General features: G+C 40.9%; 1 protein-coding gene across 7 annotated transcripts in view; it reads right to left on the bottom strand.

The window, feature by feature from the left end:
* Positions 1-20,832, bottom strand: part of evi5b (ecotropic viral integration site 5b) — a 30,302-nt gene extending 9,470 nt beyond the window's left edge. The window contains exons 1-19 of one of the 7 annotated variants that reach the window (XM_053869315.1): positions 20,672-20,814; positions 20,535-20,595; positions 11,858-12,090; positions 8,748-8,937; positions 6,881-7,105; positions 6,750-6,824; positions 6,392-6,517; positions 6,179-6,322; positions 5,642-5,731; positions 5,088-5,185; positions 4,592-4,652; positions 4,471-4,524; positions 3,704-3,736; positions 3,242-3,388; positions 1,805-1,936; positions 1,285-1,425; positions 1,046-1,204; positions 320-466; positions 151-246 (exon numbers count right to left, since the gene is read on the bottom strand). In XM_053869315.1, the coding sequence (XP_053725290.1) occupies positions 151-246; positions 320-466; positions 1,046-1,204; positions 1,285-1,425; positions 1,805-1,936; positions 3,242-3,388; positions 3,704-3,736; positions 4,471-4,524; positions 4,592-4,652; positions 5,088-5,185; positions 5,642-5,731; positions 6,179-6,322; positions 6,392-6,517; positions 6,750-6,824; positions 6,881-7,105; positions 8,748-8,937; positions 11,858-12,090; positions 20,535-20,595; positions 20,672-20,679 (2,220 nt within the window). In that variant the 5' untranslated portion in view covers positions 20,680-20,814. Of the gene's footprint in view, positions 1-150; positions 247-319; positions 467-1,045; positions 1,205-1,284; positions 1,426-1,804; positions 1,937-3,241; positions 3,389-3,703; positions 3,737-4,470; positions 4,525-4,591; positions 4,653-5,087; positions 5,186-5,641; positions 5,732-6,178; positions 6,323-6,391; positions 6,518-6,749; positions 6,825-6,880; positions 7,106-8,747; positions 8,938-10,471; positions 10,620-11,703; positions 11,797-11,857; positions 12,091-19,801; positions 20,037-20,534 lie in introns of those variants that run through there. The other 6 variants (XM_053869301.1, XM_053869337.1, XM_053869309.1 and 3 more) reach the window with 6 other exon arrangements.
* Between the last annotated feature and the right edge of the window lie 467 nt (positions 20,833-21,299).

The raw sequence follows: 21,299 nt of genomic DNA, 5'->3' as shown, positions 1-21,299 counted from the left end.
CGAAAAACCAAAGTGTCGGGGTGTCAGAGGTGTGAGGAATGGGGCGGCTTTTGCTCGAAATGAGTGTTCAAGAGGTGTTTTTCAACACACAGAAAACAAGAAGGACACACGTGTAGAGTATAAGAAGGTAATTATTCAAAGGGAAATAACCTGAATTTCCAGCTCTGAGATCTGTTGCTGAAGTTCAGCCATAGCAGCGATGTTGTCAGCCTCCCGCAGCCTCACTGCCATCACCTCCTCTTTGCTCTGTAGCACACAAACAAGAGTGAAGACTCAGTTCCAGCCAACTACTCAACTTATTTGACGCTCAGATTCATACCTTGCACTCAATCTCAGCTTGTCTTCTCTTGATCTCTTGAAGCTGAACGTTCAAATCTTTGTTTTGCGAGGTCAATGTTTGCACACGTTCCTGTAAGCAGCGCGCCTCCTGCTCTGCACGCCGCAGCTGGTTACTGTGTATCTGACTCTGTGGAATCAGAGGTTCACAAATATATTGAACTCAACTGTTTGATTAGTCTGATAAGTAAATAACCGTCACGGGTGCATAGTTCCTCAATCTGGAGGTCACTGCCGCCCTCTATTGGCTGTAGAGTGACAATGCCGTCTTACGTCTGAAACGTGGAAGGATCGCGGTCTATTGAGTTTGAATTAATATGAGCAAGCATAAAACGAAGCGATCTTGAAAAGTGTGTTATGGGACCAGATATAAGATCAAAATGTGTTACTGGCTACAACGTTTTAAAGTACTAAAATGTATGAAAAAAGCTAAAGCATGTCAGCAGTGTAGCTACTATGAGGCGTCATCTGGTTAGCTAACTGTATAAAATATGCAATGGCTTTAAAATGCATGAAAATGTGTTAAGGTGTTCCTGAGATATGTTGCTGAAACATCTTTCAAAGCAAAGCAAAACAATAACACTTGGAATAGTAATCATGGGTGCCACACTTTGAAAACCCCTGTTGAATAGCCCTTAAACTCATGTGACAGTTAAAGCTATGATTTCTTAAGAGTTGAACATTAGGGTTCTATGAAGCGCTTTCCAACCTGAGTCTCCAGCTCCAGCATCCTCTGCCGTGTCTCCCGCAGCTCAGCCTGAGCCTCAGCCTCACGCAGTCTCACCGTCATGAGCTCTTCCTGCAGCTCGCTCAGAGCGTTCTTCCTCGGAGTGTCCCTCCAGCGTCCAGCAGTGCGGGCCAAGTGACGCTGACAACCGAGTGAGCAGAGAGCACCCCAGGCATTTACTTCCATCCTGTCCTGTTCAGAAGCGAAATGTAGTTTCCTACCTGCCAGTGCTCCTCCAGGTCTCTGACCTGCTGCCTCAGCTCTTTCAGGCTGGTCAGAGCCTCCGCCTCCCTTAGTTTGACACCGATCAACTCCTCTTGCAGTCTTGCCACATTGGTGTCATCTGGTAACGAAGTGTTCCTCTGAAATAATAACACTTTAATTAGAACACATGACAGAACACGATCGAAATAATTGAATTGGCTGGCATGAAATGATTAGACCTTTGTTCTTTGAACCCTCAGGCACCCTGAAGAGTTACGGAGGTTAAAAATGCTTGTTTGTTTTTTACGTGGACATCGTGAACAACTTCCTTCCTGCTTGTAGAGATTTTTAACACACTTGTTTGAAATAACTATTATGAAACAATGTTTTTAAAATATACCTGAATTGATACTTCCAAAAATAATAAACCAGTAAATGTGTTGGTCTGTTATAAACAAGACAAATATCTATGATGATAATCGCACTGGAACTTGGGTGCAGCACATATATGGAGAGAAGGGACTTGATGGTACACACTTTCTCCATGTCCAGGATCTTATCTTGCATCTCCTTGAGAGCACACTGGGACTCTGCCTCCTTCAGCCGAGCCTGAACAAGTTCTTTCTCCAGCTGCAGGACAGACTCCTCGGAGTAGCGAGGGACTCCCTTCTACAATCAGAAGTACAAGTGAGTAAACAGAAGACAGTAATAAAAGACATCAAATATAACCTTTACTCCAATGAAACACCAGAGAAAACATTAAATTGTTCAGCATTCACCATGACCTGCGTACAGAATCATTCTCTCTCACAACACTGTTTACCATTTTGCATCTGCCAAGACATATTGAGAGAAGCTTGTTGTGAAGCAAGACTGCACACTATGTAAAACAAAGATGTCAGCATCATCGCAAATCAAAGCATCAATAATTCACAGACTCGTGCCAATAGAAACACAAAGAGGTCGTCATGTGAGATGACTGCTTACTGATTCATGAATGCATTTCAGAAAACGTCACGGATCATATAAATGGCGGCTGAGCTGTGTAGCGCCCGCTGTAGCAATCTGAATTCATGCATAGCAAAACAGACCAGTGAGCCAAGTGTGAGAGGTTTTGTTCCGACGCTTCACGAGCCGTGTTCCACAGCACACTGTCTGCAGTACAACACCGTCCCATCTATGGCGAAATTACTTTCCTTGCTTGATAAAAACCAAAGAGCATCTTTTTATATTTTTTATTATTATTATTATTTTGATGGTTAAAAGGTGCCGTTTTTTGTTTAAGCCAACACTAGACGATATTGTGCACAAGTTTGACAAGAGTTCATTCAACATGAAAGCTGAGCACCAGCGAGGTTGTCTATTTTCCCAACACCTTTAACACAAACACGTCAAAGATCTAGCATCAGCATTGCACTCTATAGCTTGTGTCAAGTTATGGAGCAGAATATGAAGTTTCATTTCAATTACTTGATGAAAATGACACTCTCTGTCTTTTTGAACAGAACCTTTCAACCCGGGGAGTAAAGGTCACATCAGCATGGCAAAAATGCTCCCACCGCTCATGATGCTTTGTAACAGTGCAGTAGTTTAAAATCCAAGTTGTATTCTTGATTAGTCACACCTTTTTTATTATTTTTATTATTATTTTAATGTATTATTTTCAGCAACTAGTATGCCATCAAAGTCAAGAGTGACTAAAATGTATCAGAAAATAAAAGCACAATCGTGCTACTAAGCTTCCACTCGTGGTGTGCCCAGAGATTCTTTCAAAAAAAAAAAAAAAAAAAAACAGGTTGAAAAACACTGGTGAAAATGTGCAAATGAATAACCGCATGTGATTATAAACGCATCTTCCAAGTGGGATTGGGAGGTGATTCCACAGCAAAACTAAATAAAAAAGGTTCTGTGACTGCTGAGACGAGGGCGCGACTCATGTTGACCTGCCCCTTCGGACTCCGCTGCTCATCTTACCGCTTGCGGCTGTTGCTGTAGCTGCAATATGGTTTTCTTGGCCTGCTCCAGCTGAGCGCCGGCCTCCTCGCTCTGCTGTTTGACTGTGGCCAGCTCCCGCTTGACTAGGTAGTTCTCCTCAGCCTCTTGAGCTCGGGTCACTTGTCCCTTGGGACGTAACCAATTGAGGAATGAACAAGACAAGTGAAGCGGCACGGCGCAATGGGCAAGTCAGAGGATGGCATGAGGGGCTGGGTTTTTAGAGAGGGCATGCTGTTTGTAACATTAGCAATGTTTATTTGTGGTTCATTTCATCCTGACACTTTTTTTCTTTATACAATTAATACATGGAGAAGTAATTTAATTTGTCAAATCAATGTCACGTATTTTAAATTTGTTGACATCATGAGCATGCAATGCTAACAGGACAGACGGAAGAAGGGGGAAGAGGTGAAAAGGTGAAAGAAAATTGAGGACGTATACCTGGATCAATCTATCTGCCAAGGAAGCACTTTCCTACAAAACAGAGATATCGACAAGAGAGACAGAAAGTCCAGAGAACAGTTTAAAGCACACAAAACCGATTTTTAAGAGAAATGCAATGTTCATTTTCACTCCAAATAAACAGACTGAACACAAGATAGTTTTCATTCAGGGGTTAAAAAGGAACATTGCATGCAAGTGTGGTGGAAAAGATGTGGTGAAATGGAGCAGCGGATGAAACAGAATAACAGAAAAGTTCAACCTGAAGCCAAGCGTGATGTGCTGCAGCTGGACAGTATCAAAAGCAACATGTTGTCAAGTCAACATGCGTGGAGTTAGAATGTTCCTCGGTGTGACTAAGATGAGCAGCTGTTATTTATTAACCACCGACTCAAGCAACACATATTTGGAAAGCACCACCAGTGCAGTCCGGCATGACACACCCCCATGCTTGGTGCCAGCATCCGCAATGCTTTTTCAACCTCTCGTGCAAAGTTTACAATAACCAGGTTTACAAGAAGCTCTTTTTCAAGCATCGGTTTTAGTGGTGTTATTAGGAGTCATTCGTGCCACTCGCAGAGTTACCAAGACAACCTTCAACCTGATAGCCATGTATCAGCTATTAGACGTCACACGACTCGAGCAAACGCAGTTTTCCGATGTGAAATGAAAACAACGAGCCCAGTGAGCGACGGACAAGGCTCCGTCACGAAATGGGTGAGTGAATGATGAGTTAATGAATGGTGTCGATTATCTTTAGCGCTCACCTTCTCAAGTGTGTCGATCCTCTGCTTCAGCAGGCGATTCTCCGTTCTCAGCCTCTGCAAGCCAAATCATGTTTAACAAAACACAGCATTTTAAGTCAAACAACACACAAAATACACTCACCTTAATCTCCACCTGCTCTTCCATCTCCTTTGTTTTGATAGTAGTGTACTCCTTTTCCAACCTGAGAAGCATTCACAAGAAGAAGACAGCAACATTTATACAGTATGATTTGTTCTCCAATGACCAGTCACAGGTGAAGCCATATGTTCATCCATAATACTCAACCAACCATTGTCTTGGATGATTATTACACTTAGTAGTGACACTGGTATGAAGCCAAAACCCAAAGTTTTTCAATAGAAAAAGTCAAATTTCTTGAAGATATGTCTAAGTGTTGGTCCAGGGGATGGCAGAGCACATTTTAACAATTCTACTTCACCCCACACTCTGGGGAAGGACTCTGTCACACTTGTAGTTTTCCGGGGACATGGAAATCTGGGCCTCATTTTTTAGACTGCGCCCATAGGATTAGATATTTTAGCCAAAGGAAATGGGTGGCTGATGGAGTGAAAACATTTGCAGCACAATTTTGCAAACACTCTGAAGCTTCACTTACTTTTTCATCTTCTTGGCATTGTATTTGACCTGATAAGCCATCTGGATGACCTTATCTGGTCCGCTGTCGAATTGGTGTGGGACGACTCTCTGAAAGTGCTGTTGAATACATAAATGATAATTCGCCCGTCACACAAAAATGTGATGTCAAACAAAAACACACTGTGCAGTCTCACTAAGGCATTTCTGTGACCACCGATTCACAGAGAACTCTGTCACGTGCTCAGAAACCTGGCGGGGCCATTATGTGTCAACAAAGATGTAGGTGTGGTGCAGCTTCTCCTTTTAGGAAGGTGCACCATGTGTATGAGAATCTGCGCTGCATGAATGAGTGGTGAATGTGATGGTTCAGGTGGAACGGTGGAGCGAGTTATGTAACAATGTATCAGTGCATCCTTTCAGGATCTGGTCTGAAACAGACTCACCATGTAAGCGTCAATATTTACTCTGACACACTGGCCCCACCCAAGAAACAATTCAAGCATTACATGCAAACAGAGGATCACTTTTTTCACATTTAACATCTCACACTTAAATATGGCCTGTAACATTTACCTGTAACATTCCCTCCATGTCCAGTTGGATGAGTTCTGTTTGGTTCATCTGAAGAATAGCCATGCCCACACGAAACACTATTTCAAGTCCCTTCAAAAGAAAATAAAAACATTTTTTTTCAAAACGATTCATCATGATTTCAGAATGTGTCCAGTATTTGCATAGATTGTGATGTGCGCCTTATCTCCACCAGAGGGCACCGTTTCATTAGCTTAGTATTGTAAAGACATCAGCAATACTCGTTCAGTATAAGATTTTTTTTTACTGGATTTAATTTACCATTATGTTCATCAAACTGGCCTTCCATTTGGGAGCATTTGGCTTATTTGACATCTTAAAAATACAAACAAGGAAATCCCTCTAGATTAACAACGCAGTTTGCATTGTTTGTTTATTAGATCTCATTTCTCTTATCTCATGCTTTTCCCCCCTCATTTTAAGCCCCCTATATAAATCCTAAATGTCTGCAAAACAGATGATGAAAATTTAGAGCATCAACTTCTTTTACATGCAGGTTTAAATCTGGAAGTGACTGACCTCACACATGAAGATGTCGAAGATCCTTGTGGCAACAGGCAGCGGGAAAGAGGTGAGGAAGATGGTGAGAAACCATGAGGAGGCGTACATAGAGGTGTGAAAGCTCTGAGCTTGAAAATGAATGTGAAGCTCTGGGAGATGTTCCTGTCGAGATATTCATAATTTGATTTTCTATTATGATCCCCATTTAATGGTTAGGGGTACAGTGTTTACCTGAATCATACACTCAAACTGGTACATGCAGAGGCCCAGCTCAGCCATGCTGGGTTTAAAGAGCTCTCGTAATCTGTAGTCCTGCATCAACTTCACAAACACACAGAAAGCCTCCTCTTCTGGCATCTAGTTACAAACAGGAAATTAATGAAATGCTGAAAACACTTGCCTGGAAGGAAATGAGCATATTGATGGAATGATGGATAAAAATGTTTTACTGGATCCAGACAATCGTGGGTTACACTTTGATGTGAAATTAGTGAATCCAGCATACATGATTTACAGGGCAATTTATTGATCAACTGCTCACACATTCTCTTTTGACTCCATCATTTGTAAGGTGGATTAGGAAACAAACCTGCATGAGCAACAGTCCCACAATAAAGGCACTTCCTTGGCAATAACCGACCTCCCGGTCCACCAGAGAATACGCCTGAGAAAACAAATGTTTGACGTCAACATGTTTTGGACAAACGTCACAGATTGTACCTTCATGACATTGAAGAGCACTTCCTGGCCTAGACTGTCCTTCTCCTTGAAGAAGTCATGCTCGGGATATGTGCGGGCGATGTCTCTGCGAATGAGCTTCTCGCAGGGTGAGGTCATCTTCAAGAGCTCCGAGTACTGATCTTTAATGGGCATGTTCTGGGCATTACATAGCAACTGCCACACAATTGCACGGAAGTGATGAGGGATTCCTTTTCTGACAAGATCCTGGTGAAAAAAACAGAAGTGATGAATGACACCTTCAACGTTTATGGAACGTGTGTGGACCGCCCATGTGCTAACATACTCAGTCCCGTCTGGTTTTCGTGACATGCTGACGGATTGTTAAGCTTCCATATATTCCAGCTGCTCACACGATTTGATTAAGCAATTTCCTGTCAGTCTGAATGTGTGTGTGCATCTGTTCAGTCCAGGGTGCCTTTGTGGCAGAGATCCACCCACACAGGCGACAAGCAGGGGATCTCCCCGAGTTTAGAAAACCACTGCTTCTGGTTTATAGTTCTTCCCACAACACAACATAAGCATTTCAAGCTGACTGATTTAGTTGTCGCCATGTGGTTTGATGAGATATTTAAGAACAACTGGCAAGTCTACACCATCTCTGTGCTGGTGCCTCAGTAGGTCCAGCCCAGTTTCATCTCCCTGCTATTACGACTTCTCTTTTTATTTGATTGCACAACCACTCCTGTTCTTTGTCAAAGGATTTCCCCATTTATGCACGCAGTGCGGGCAACCTGCTCATTGTTTGGTCTACAGAAATGAAGATTTTTCTTGAGTAACAGGAATTTGGAGTGTTGACGGAAAGGGGTCATCAACAATAACACTGAAGGGGGCAGCAAAGATCCATCCCCATTTCTACGAAAGAAATCTGTTTTGCACTTATAACCTCAGACTATTAAAAACCATTTTACATGCACTAGGAAAAAGTCACAGAAACCTTTAAAATGATATGCCATTTTCCTCTTAGTCACATTTCAACTTCTTATTTATTTGACATATTCATGCACTTATTTAATCGACTGTATATTTACTTTTAAAACCAGTGCAATGGGCAAGTGGGAAATAATTGTTTTTCCTGAACTAAACAAGTGAAAGAAGTTGTATTTATTCTAAGAATGCCTCAATGCTGACAACTTACTACATATGAGGAAGCAGCATTTTCTCATAAATGGATAGGATGTCCGGGTCACTTGGACAAGAGACTCTTGGAGCGATTCCTCCCTAAATCCTCAACCCTTAACCCTCACAGTCAATCCTCAATCTTAACCATATCCTAAGAATGACAAAGACTAAAATAAAAGCAAATGTCACACAGCAGTGACGTCAATAATCCATAAAAATGACTAAGCTAATACAATGGTTTCGTAACATTTCTATCTCCATAAACAAAGAAAATACTTACTACACTATAAATAAAATACTATTATACTACTTGTAGCAAGTCTTATTTGCTGATTTGACCACCATTGTTACTAGCTGAAAATACACAAAGCATTCCTGGTATTCCTTAATTCTCACGTAGGTGCCGGCAAATCTCAAAAGTGAAGAAGATACTTCTCCCTAGGAAAACTCAAGTACGTAATCCCACCCTGAGAATTAGAGTGTAAACAAGGCTGCGTCATAATACAACTTCACACGCTTTCTTACCAGCAAATGAGGAGGATCGTATTTTGTTTATAGACTGAAACTAGTACCAGGAAAGACAAAAGTCACTTATGGGAAAAGTATTACCGCAGCACATTCTTGTTATATAACTAGGAAGTAGAAGCCTTGACTTGAATGACACCTGTCTCATTAAGCTCTGACACGTTTCCGTAAGCTTCTCAGCAGGTCTGTGCGAGACTCTCACCTTGAGCTGCTTCTCTTTCTTCTTGCGCACTTCCTCCCACTCATTGACGATTCGGCCCCACAGGATCCATGTGTCCTCCTCCAGGTGTGAGAGGTTGGAGGAGGCCGAGGAGCTGGACACCAGAGAGGAGCCACTGTTGCGCCGGGAGCCATTCATGGAGCGGAGTGATTTACTGTCTGTCTCCAGCAGCCTGATGGTGATATTTGGGGCCGGTGTTATCATACGGTTGTCAACAGCCTTCATTGATATACACACAGAGCACTCCTGGGAATAACAAAGCAATTCAGTTTTCACTTTTTGGTGCTTGATCTTGCTTTAGGACCCCAGCAAATATAAAGAAAGCTGTATCAGGGCACCAGTTAATTACAGAGCATTCACAGACACTACAAACTTCACTATCATTAGTCACCATTTTTGCACTACCAAAACAAAATGCAGAATACAACTTTTTACGCAAGAATAATGGCTACTAACAACTCTAACGGTTGTTGGTCAGTGTTCATGTTTCAAGGCTCACATTTCAGCCACATGTAACACTGCTGTAACAGGTCCACTCATTCAGACATATTCCAGAAACACAATTCAAATACAATGAATATGTAATATTTTCACACAAATTTGAGTTATTTTTCAACTGACATTGATCGGAAAAAAATCAACATCTCCTTTTTTAAGACTCTTTGAGTCTCGTCGCTTCACCCTTTAGCTTTAGATAGTGAAACATTTGCTTTTCTTGCAGTTACCTGGGCTGCATACAGTGCTGCTATCATAATGACAACAAACACTCTGACATGTTCTGAGACCAATAATAGTTTGAACAAAGATGACTACATAGAGGTCATGCACCTTGACAGACAATCTTCTTCAACTAGACATGTGGAATGACAATGTGGAATCGGTGGTTGTCAAAACGTATATCCACGGTCAACAGAGCACTTGTTAATAATTCATTCGGTATTGAGTTTCGCAGGACGGTTCGGGCTTTGCTGTCTCATTATGTTTGGAAATGTTGACTAACACTGAGCCTGTGTTCAAAAGTAAAAAAATCTGCTAAAATAAAATGCTCCACTGTCCATCTTAACTGTTTCTCTGACCTTGAGAGCTTAATCTTCTCTTGAACTGCTACATCCTTGATATGCCTACTTTCTTGTAGAATTTTTAAAGCGTTGGAATTTAATACTGTACTCATGTTACTTTTTTTTTTCAATGACTCATACTTGAGTGTTGTTGTGGTACATGGGCAGAGAGTTAACCTCTAAATTGTCCACAGCAAGAGGATCCTGACAGACACACAAAGGCTCAGACACCTGATCTTGGAAAAAGGCAGAGGCCCCAGCCTGGGTTCCTCTGACGTCACAGACTGTGCTCCTAGTATGTCTAGGGTTACAGCCAAATTTGGATCTAGTGGGAGGGAGTGAAGTACAAGGCCAGGGAGAGCAGCCTGCCACACAGATCCCCTCTTGGGTTCGTGTCTCTGGCAGGAAGCAAACAAGTGAATTATGGAAACATGTGTCCAGCTGCTTGGTTAGAATTTGATGACCTCAACAGAATAACTAATTATTCACAGACCGTCAACAGTGAGGCAGAGGTTGTATTTTAATCCTTTTAAAAACATTCCATAAATTAAAAAGGAGTTCCAAACTCAGAATAAGTCTGAAATCACCTATTCACTGCGTGCATCAACGGTTTTAAAGAGAAGAAAAGTCTAAAGCAAAGTGTCTTACCAGGACAAACTCATGATGAATTCCACATGTTGCAGATTCAGTGAAGAAATGGTGATCTGATCTACTGACTGTAGGAGTTAAACTCAGCGTCCCCTGTCTGTGTGGGACTATTGAACAAATGCCTGCACTTGTTATCAACTGGGTCGGGTACAAAGGGCTCCTCGAATACAACGCTACATTGTACGTCATGCAGACATCATCACAGGGCCTCAGTTTTTTATTTTTTGTTTGTTTTTTATCTGTAGTTCAACTTCTAAACCCGAATGCACAACCATTAATAAGCCACGTTGTAACACCAGGATGGGCTTCATTATACATGTGTATGAGCGAGCAAGAGAATGCCTTTCATGTACACGCACAGCTGAGGGTGGTTGCAGAGGTTAAAGGTCACATGTCTTAAAGGCCTGTTACCACTACAACTGCTGCCAAACAGATGTTGGTTGAAAATAAACAAGTTTTCCGACGAGGTCTTCAACATAGCCTCAGCTATTGATAGCATATCTACACCATATTAGCAGACGGATTAACAAGCACTGACACAACTCTCACTTCACATTCTGGAGTCGCACCAGTGATGGGTTGACTGGTGAGTCACAACTGTTGCATTAAACAACAGCTCTCCTGTCTTCCTCTCTGAGAGCTGAGTGACAGGAGCTCAACTGTGAGTTGCACAGTGACCCCTCTCTCCATGGGAGAGGTCTCAACAAGGGAGGAATTTACAAAGCTGCCAGTGGGCTGATGTGTCACCCTCCGAAGGAACCGTACAGTACAATAGCAGTGAACAACCAGACAAAGCACACGTGATTTATACTAGGTCAGATAAAATTTGTCTCAACCTTTCTGACACCGAGGCAAACATATTCGTACTTGTAACAGGACATGTTGCCATCTAAAAGTGACCCCCCCTCTTTAGAAGACACCCCTGTGTATTAATAAACTACACACAGGTTAAACTGGTACAAATTTGCATTCCATTTAGTAGAAACTATTATGCAAAGCAGCATATTAAACTACTGTCTGGCTACCCTCAAACAACACAAACCAAAATATACTTGGAATAATGCATTTAAAAAATAATAAGTTTCAATTACATTCACAGCACACGCTGAAACCTCAACTGTACATTGAAAGATACCAGCCGAATCTATTGTTACTGGCTGATGAAGTTATGAATCTATTGCATGCCTTATGATGAAATTACATTTCTATGTAACAAATATTATATTCCTCACCCTCCCAGATGAGTCCCTGATGCATCCGTTCATACAGTACGTTTGTCCTCCAAAACGTTATGTTGGAGACCAAAAAATTATATATAAATTAAGTACTTATCTAAAATGATGTAATAATTGACACAAAGCAATGATATGAAGTGACTTGTTTTACCTGTTCTGTTCCTCAAGCTTAGCAAGAAGCTCCACATCATCTGGACTGAGCTGTGGAGGTGAGGACGGAGAGAGCACGGGCGAGGACAGAGATGTGGATGATGAGGTAGCGGTGGTCGGCAGGGACGTAGGCGTGGCCACCTGGCTAGCCATCTGACTGACCGTGTGGGACACAGAGTTCTTGACCCATGAGAGAGTAGAACTCAGCTTACCAGCAACTTTGTCTGTCGCCACCTGAGGAGTAGGAAGAAGAGCCATGTGAGGTATGTGGCTAAACCAGAACAAGTGGGAAATTAATTGATGCAGAAAATGCAACTTATTACTAGTGTGAGGAAAGCCGATTTTTGGCAGGCCAAAATAATGAAGAAGAGTTGCCCTGATGTGTCACGGATGGACATCCAGAGTGACCAAGTCATGTGTTACCATAACGCCTCACTACCTCTCCGACTACTGGGAAATGGTTTTACATGTGTGGCAGATGAGGGCAATGCATGAAAGCCACACCGGCAGCAACATCGAAGATGTACTGGAAAGGACAATTGAGGAATAGGGCATACATGATAAAGACCCAGTCATTAGTATTCAGGGTACTTTATCCTTTATGTTCTCACTTACAGTGGTTACAACGCTTTGAGACATCTTCAGGAGTTTGAGCTAGACAATCTTGAAACCCCTGATGTTATGATGGATGACATGCAGTGTCTAATGCCTGCAATAACTATGAAAGCGCAGTAGGGCTGCACGATAATCGCTTCAAACATTGTTACCGCGATGTGCGCATGTGCAATAGTGACATCACAGGGCAGGCCAGGATCTCCAGGTTTGACACTGCGAGCCACTGAGCCATCAGTTCAGTAGCTAATGAGGGAGAAACATTCTACAATGGAGGAGTTAGAAGTCCCCACATTTAAATCAATGTCAGAAATATAGAACTATTTTGCATCACCTATTCTTGTACTGTAGGTGATCTGTACCGTGCCGACAGTGTCTCGCTGTTATTGCCACAACCTGAAGTAAACGGAAGAAATATCACTGATGCAGTAACCTCTCAACTCAAAAAGACCTGCTTACAGGCAGCAGTGGTTTTGGTCACACAGTACGTCACTCATGGTCTAAAGTTAATTCAGCTATACATCTAATAAATAACCTGTCCCATCGACACTAGTTCCGTTGCATGAAGATGAGTACTTTGCTGTTCAAAACTACTACTATTACTACTAACAATGATAATGACGTTTATTAGAAGTCCAGTATTGCAAGGGAACTCAATCAGCCGGCAATATCCCTGGTAACTGAATTACACAGTACGTTTTATTTTTCTTATTTATTTCCCATATTTTCATCATTTTTAACTACCTGGCAATTTGTTGGTTGTTTCAAAACCACTTGTGAGAATCAATCCAATTCTTTCCATTTCTCACTGTTCAAGGGTTATTTGGTGGGAATTTCTGTCAGTTTGTGTTAATATTGCAATATATATCACAAAGAAAAATAAATCATAACAATTACAATCATTTTTTTCCAATATCATGCAGCCCTAACATAGAATATTGCAATTCATTGTACTATCGCCATGTGTGATAATATCGTATCGTGACCTACATATCATGATACTAGTTGATACTCACCCCAACTTATCACTGGAATAAAATGAAAACCCTCACAAGCACACAGTTGCGCTTTAAGACCATACATCATTTCTCTTCTTGATTCCTAGTTACCAACAGACACACATCCCACTTCAGCAGAAGAAGCAGCTCTGAAAGTCACCAAGCCATCCCAGTTCACAGAAGCTTCCTGGATCCAATATTTATTCAAGCCTCTTATTACTGACAGAACTACACTGCCACAAGTTGCTGCACCACTCTCATCTTTCAACAACTGAAACTGACTCCAAGCTACTGTGTTCAGTCATGAGCTTAGCTGCACCTGCTGTATCACACTAGCAGGGTGAGATTCAACCATCTAGACATCAATGAGACAATCACTGAAATACCAAGTTATCCTGTAGGTACACCGACAAAATGGTTTAAATGAAGTCTATCCATTTAACTACGTTGACAAGAACATAAAATAGAACTACAGCAAATAGCAGAAGGTAGGGACTAAAACCTAGTGGAGAGTGTTCAGTCCGATCGAAGACAACTGACACATTCAAGGCCAGGGAATATCAGTTTTTCAAAAAGTGAGCGAATTAAATAGTTGCGCACCAGTTCCCATAACGTGAGTCAAAGTAGTAGAGCAGCACACTTTCAAACCTACCCGGTATTAAAAAAAATCTGTGGCAACATACTCCATCCAACATTTAAACAAGCCAGAAAGAACGGTTTAAAAGAAACAGTCACAGGAGGTAATCCACTCTTTGAACCTTTGAACGACTTAATGCCACACTGCCCTGCAGTCATCTGCTGATCTCGATGTGAGGAAGGGTCGAAGTGCAGCAGATATGACTTCAAGTATGGCATGTACAGCAGGAAGTTTCCTTCTGAGCTCCAAGTTTTTTAACCCACACCTGAGAAACACTGCTATAGGGCAGCCTTGGGATTTCAGCCAACAGGAAGTCTAGATTCCGCCACAAGGCAGGAAACTAGTCTTATCATGCGTAAAAAGTTGTGAAAAGTGATGAGCAACTTCTCAGGGCCGCACAGCGGAATAATGGACAAAAGAAAACAAGATAACTATCGTTGTTACTACAGTTGTATGTTGTGCTGAACACCGGTGGCTCTGATACAGAAAGCGACTCTTTGAAGGGTGGCAATCTATTGAGCTTTATCAATGCATGATGTCAGACCTGACTAATAAAATGACAGTGCACAGTTGTCACAATTAAGAGTAGAAATTCTCATGAGCACATGTAATTACATGCATAGTATCGAGACAAAAATGATACCAACAATTTGTCTTTCTATTCCAGGAAGAATGTCACATCCAACGATGACAGCTTGAAGCAAACAAGCTGAAGTCCAGTTGACCCATTTTTCTCCAACACTTGCCAAAATAAGCACATCATGAGATGATAGGTAATTGGGGAGTAATCTTAAGCACCTAACATGACTGACCTAGTTAAGGTGATATAAAAGGTGACATTACCGGAATTGATAGACATAACTGTTATTTATGGAGGAAATAGAAGACAGGGTTTGCATCGCTATTAGTTTGCAGGTTTGTAAATCAGTGGCTGTACTAGGAACAAAGGCCAGAAAATGAATAAAAGCAAACAACTGGCAGAAGCACAGCAGGATGTCTTAGCCTTACCTTGTAAAAAACTCATTTCATATCACGTGACTGGTTATTGCCAAAATTTGCGATGTGTATAAAAAAAAAAATTTCCACCAATTTGAATTTTATTTAGGGCGACAACACCCAACATTGATCTGTATTTGAGGCAACATCGCCATAACGATATTTTTGTACGACTGTTTTGTTCCATGTCAACCTGTTGTATCCAACCCTTACTTGCCAACATGAGCTTGCCACGCTAACAATCAATGGTGGATTTTTTGTGCCTCTTTTCCGCCACAACTCTTGAGTGAAACGAAGTACAACCCGACAGGAAGTTGAAACTCCAGTGAGCGTTTTTCATATTCAATTATGCAAAACAGGGCCACATTTCCTGAATAATATTTGAAGTTCTTATTATGATTCAGAGATGTTCACTGATGGAGACTATACGAAAGATTTCTACAGTACTACTTACATATGTAACATCTATAATATATACATACATATACATATACTATATACATATGAAAGCATGGTGGCTCTTTTATCATGGTGCTGTGGCACGATTGTTTACATATAGCAGAAACCCTTTGCTTCTGATGTTGGATGACAATGAACTCACTCTGAAGAAAAAAATGACATTGGACCTTGTTATAAGGTGATATTTTGGATTTAAATGTTCAATTTTCATTTATTTACAATATTGCATCCCAACACTTTAAGTGCATTATCGATTTGATTCCTTCACATTTTATGTTTATAAGTTCCCTCAGGCATTCTCTTTGGCTCTCTGTCAGAGAAGAATAATAACAAGTGTAAGTTAGCTCTTTATTTATTCTAAGAGCATGTTTCCACAGTATTATCGGTGCTTGTTTGCTGCTTATTACAATGACAGAAGCACCACAAACGTGTTAATATTTGCAATAATATACTGTATCTGTTCTTGTTATTGTGATGTGAAGAATTTTTTACAAGGTGACAAGCTGCTTTCACTGTGGTAAACCCAGATGTGGATCATTAATCTAGAATGCTACAAAACCATGTCCTTGTTGTGTCACAATGGTGTTTGGTGTGTTTGCGTTTATTGCGCACTTCTCACAGTCTTTACTACACTCAGAGATTTCAAAGTCTTACACTAAAGACACATTGAGCTCCCAAATTGCACACACGCATTTTACGCCCTAAGACTGTCACTGGCAGAAATAACAGGATACACACCAGCTACAGACGTTCCCTGATCCTGCTGACAACAAGCAAATCAAACGGTTGTGGGTGATGCACGCTGACTCACTGCTGATCAGCACTTCTTCTATTTTAACAGCACCAAACAAGTCGAGTGAAATAAGTTCGTGAAACACGACCTGTCTTTAAGATACTAAATCAATAACACCCTCCAACCATATTCTAATACTTCCATTAGCCTTAATGGGTTCCTTTAAAGACACCATACATTGTTACTAATGAGACCAGCTCAACACAAACTTCTTGTGAAACGTAGTCCCTTCTAGTTTACAATGACGCTTTTAATCCATAGGAGGTCTATAACATTGGGGAGATTGTTGACACCAACACTGAATCAAAATTAGATTATTAAGTCTAATGGCAGCTGTTTTAAAATTCGCACATTTATTGCCTACAGTTCATTCCTAATATGGGACAGCAGAGTCTTGATCTTATCAGGAGAGAGGCGGTGGACACCCAAAACAACTGTCCAAATAAGTTAAACAGCATTGATGTAATAGAATAAATAACAGATTTATTTTTTCATCAAAAGATGTCGACTACTGACAAATGATTTGACACCGTACCACATGTATGAATCCGCACCACACATGAAGCTACATGTAGGAGCAATCTTGTTCTTTGTTCTCACTCACCCTGTCACACACCCACAAATTAGCCTCAAAATAAAACTGACAGAGGTCTGTGATGTCTGTGAACACAGCAAGGATGTGCTCTACGCACTCCCCCAAGTCTCCACGATGACTAACAGATTTTCTGCAAAGAACGTTGTTTTTAAGGAAACACGTCAATCTCATTTTGTAATCGGGTGCAATGTGTCTAAACATAATAATACTGGTCCGTTACAGACGTACCTCCACCACTATATTCAACAAAATAAATAGTTGTGCACCAGTTCCCATAACGTGAGTCAAAGCAGTAGAGCAGCACACTGTCAAACCTACTAGGTGTTAAAAAATCTTCTCCATCCAACAACCTCAATTGGTAGTAAATGTAATAAATGATCAACTGTGGGGTAGCATTTTATTTTATACATGTATTCACATTGCTTCTAACATATTAGATATGGTTTGCTGCATGTCGTTAATGCAATGTCAATATTAATGCAATATTAATATTCATTTTGTGCAAGGTTTCATTGAAGTTAGCTGTTCATTCCTCATTGTTGGGTGGAAAACAGAAAAAATTTAGCAAATGTCGCAAAGTTTGCAGTTGCAAAAAACTGATACAAAATATACTATTATTACAATCCATAATTCTCAGTGAGATGTTGAATGGAGTTCAATCACCCTCACGTTTAATATCCATGGTCAACTTGAGAAAACAAATCTTGCTGTGTTGTTCACTTGCTTGTTGCCATCAAATGTGCAATGAAATAATAGCAAGAATTAAATAGGTGAAAATATGAGTGAGGGACAAAGCGTGCTGCAGTTCTAAACAGACCATTCTACCCATAAGACCAAAACTATTTTTTTCTATTTGTAATGACTGTGTCATTCTTTTTTCCAGCATATTGTCATTGTTCAGCAGGAACATTGTGACCCTAAGTTTAATGAAGCGTCTGGACAGCAGACAGCCAGGCTTTAGACGATGACGTCCAGGTGGCCTGAGAAAACTTTTATTTCAGTGAGCCAAGTCAGCTAAAGAGGGGCTTCCCTATAAATCTTGGATTGTTTCTGCTTTTGTTTGCCAGAGAACTCAAAGGGGCCCTGAGCGAGAGAGAGAGAGTGCATAGCTAATGCAACCCTGAGAGAGGCGGGGAAGCTTCAGTCATACAATCTCGCAGCATTTGGAGAACTGAAAAAGCACAGGCAAGCACAGTTTTTCAAATTTCAATATGACATACGCCTAAAAAATACCTCACATGAAGAAAAAGAGACTACACACATCCACAGTTATCCTTTGAGATTGAACGGTCTGATTTCTGTCTGACAAGACCCAGTAGGAGACCAGACATCTTCATGGAAACATTCCACCAATTTGCCACGTGTTGTTTCAGCAACACACCCAGGTAGAGGTAGAGAGAGACACAGAAAGAGAGAGACCTCTCCAGGGCACACACAGGAGGAAGCTCAGACTTTCCCAGAGAACACTGTAATCAGCATGATAATGGTCGTGCTGGCGGCTATTTTTCCTCCTGTCGCCACATCACCAGAGCTGCATATGTCCACTTACTGTCAAGCTAAGTGAGAGCCATGAAGGTTTATCAGTTTCCATCATCCAAACCTTCAATGATGTGTTATTGCAAAAAGGTAAAACATGTGTCTCTAAGATAAATCATGCTTGTAAACATTAATGTTTTTAAAACTCAACAGCACACTCAAATGCATAGGTTCTTTTTTACATTTTTTCGCTGCTCTATACATATTATGATGTCACTGCCAACGGAAATATGTCTGTGTTATTGATAGACTTTAACGTCATGGATAGCAACTTTTTTCCATGCCAATCTAATTTGCTCTGCTTCCTATGGGCCAGATTTATTGGGAATATTTGTGATCCATTTAATGTAAATAGATATCCCACTATTTCTCCGTTTCATGAAATAGAAGCGGGTAAACTACTCAATTTTCTCACACTGTGACTCAAGTGTGTCACAGCAGCATATAAAACTGATCTGAATCATGCCATTGAGCTTCTCTTTAGTGCAAATTCTCACAGTTCTAATGCGTCATGTGATGAACCGTAAAACAAAACAACACTTTCCAACACCAACAACATTCCTTCTTCACACTAGTTGGGGTTTGGACTGAGTGTCTGGATTCTCACAGTGACTCCTTACTGACAAAAAAGGGAAGCTTGTGGATGTCAAGATGTTATCTATTCAAATAGCATCTGCTCATGGCCTCACAGATGTAGGAGGAACAAGTCACTCTGACCCAGTTAAAAGGACCTTGCCATTGTTGAATATCTATTGACAGTCGGACAAAACCAGTGGAGACACTATACAAATGTCCTATAAAAGATAGTGGTTCAACAATTTGGTAACACAGACGTGCTGTGTTTATTCAGGCCCATCTGTATTCATTGGCTTGTGCAGGGGTTGTGGTTGATGTCTGGAGTCTCGGTGGTTTAAATTATTAGTATGTTCCTCCTATTATTCACCGAAGGGGTGTTGCACTTAAATGAAAACAATGGAATACATATCGAAGTAATCAACACTTTTTAAGGAAGGTCAGATGGAAAAGAAGTTGCAGCATCAAATGCAACAGTGTGCACAGCCTTTTTCCAATTGAAAATAACAAACACCTGGTGTACATGTGCAGCCGAAATCCACAATGATCCGTAAGCCCTTTTTGTATTATAGTTAGTATTTCAAGGAAACGCATCGACACACTGTAATAAAAGAAACACCAACTAAATAACCACTCATTCACGTTGTGATTTAACACGTTCTTGCTAAATAGAAAAGACATGTAGAAGAACTGTTTTAGGAGTTTATAGTTACTTCCAGCAAATAGACAGAGCCCGAAACCTTTACCTTGAAGGGATTTCAAGCAGCCGCCGCAAACTTCGCCTGCTTCCCATAAAATAAACCAGAGCCGGTCTGCTGTTCTGGTGTGACAGGGGCCGTTTTTCAATAGCTTCCCGGGGAAACATTAGCCACAATTTCCCTAGTTTTCCAAGCTGGCAGTCCAATTGAAACCTCGATGTCGACGCTAGTTCCCATTGAGTCCTCGGTCCAGCCCATGCATCCGTGTAATACGTGGACAGACGTCTGCAAGCAGCGGCCTAGCGAGTGTTTACATCCTACTGCGCCTGCGCCGACTGCATGAACTGCGCAATACTGACCTCCGGTGTTGGTTTAAAACTTTCTGAACTTCAGATGGTCACTGCTGAATTAATTCGTTCTGCCATTTTAGTGACAAGGGGCGCTTCAAATATAGACGACTGAAAAGATATTAAACAAGGAGGTGCCTCATTCACAGTTCCATGGACGACTGAACATGATTGGAAAAAAAATCCAATAGACTTCAACATTTTGTCAAATATGTATCATAAGGGACATTAGTAAAGTAAAAAAGTGACAGAAAAAGTTTTTAATGATGAAATGTGCTTATTGCAGTAGCTGAAGTTAAACTGTTTAAAGACGATTTGACAAATATTGTGTTGGGTTTTTGTTAAACATTCCGTACTATTAACTGCTGAAATCGAAAAAAAAGCAGAACAATGAAGCCGAACTGTTAATATTCCATTATAACATGAAATTTTACCTGAACTTCATTGTCGAGATAAACCAGTTCTTCTGATAAAGGTGATTTAAGGGTCCAAATACTGTTGATGTCAAAGTTAGTGGCTGACTCCAACCATGTTGTCATTATTGATCCAGAAGAAAACTTTGAAAACTCACTTAGTCATCTAGCAAAAAGCTCATGCTGACATTATAAAATATATGTAAAAAAGGATCTTCAGTCGTGGAACATACCTGCCTCTCAGCTTGAGCACATAAAACTGAAACACAGCATGAACTCAGGGCTGGTTAAAAAAAGTGACTAAGCTCTCTATTCACATACCGCACAGCCATGAAACCTACTTAACAGGTTTTTACTCGAGAGCTGTGACGCATATCTTTTGTTAGACACTCCTCTTTTGATGTTGTGGGTTGGACTTGTCTTCTCCGCCTGATTTTGTCATCTCTCTGCCCACCCTGTCTGTTGTAAATTATTTTGAAGATACCATAGTAGAAAATGCCGTACCCACTTGTGCTCCAGAAATTGAAGATCCCCCACAGCAAAACCATGCAAATTTTGTTCATAAGTATTTGACAAATATTGTCCTGTCACAGGTGATATGTCAAAATTATTCTGTATTTAAAACTCAAACATACTAATATTTAACTTTTCTCCTCTCAGCATTCTTACACTACAGGCTTGGTGACTCGCACAGTGGCATTTAAGACAGCTGATTATATCTGAAACACATACTGTGCATTTTAAGAATGGAGAGAAAGAAGCTGTTTCTCATACCTGTGACACAAC

Source organism: Synchiropus splendidus, chromosome 1 (assembly GCF_027744825.2).
Source record: "Synchiropus splendidus isolate RoL2022-P1 chromosome 1, RoL_Sspl_1.0, whole genome shotgun sequence".
Taxonomy (NCBI): Eukaryota; Metazoa; Chordata; class Actinopteri; order Syngnathiformes; family Callionymidae; genus Synchiropus; species Synchiropus splendidus.
Note: the sequence above shows the minus strand (reverse complement) of the source record. Positions and strands in the feature narration are given on the sequence as shown.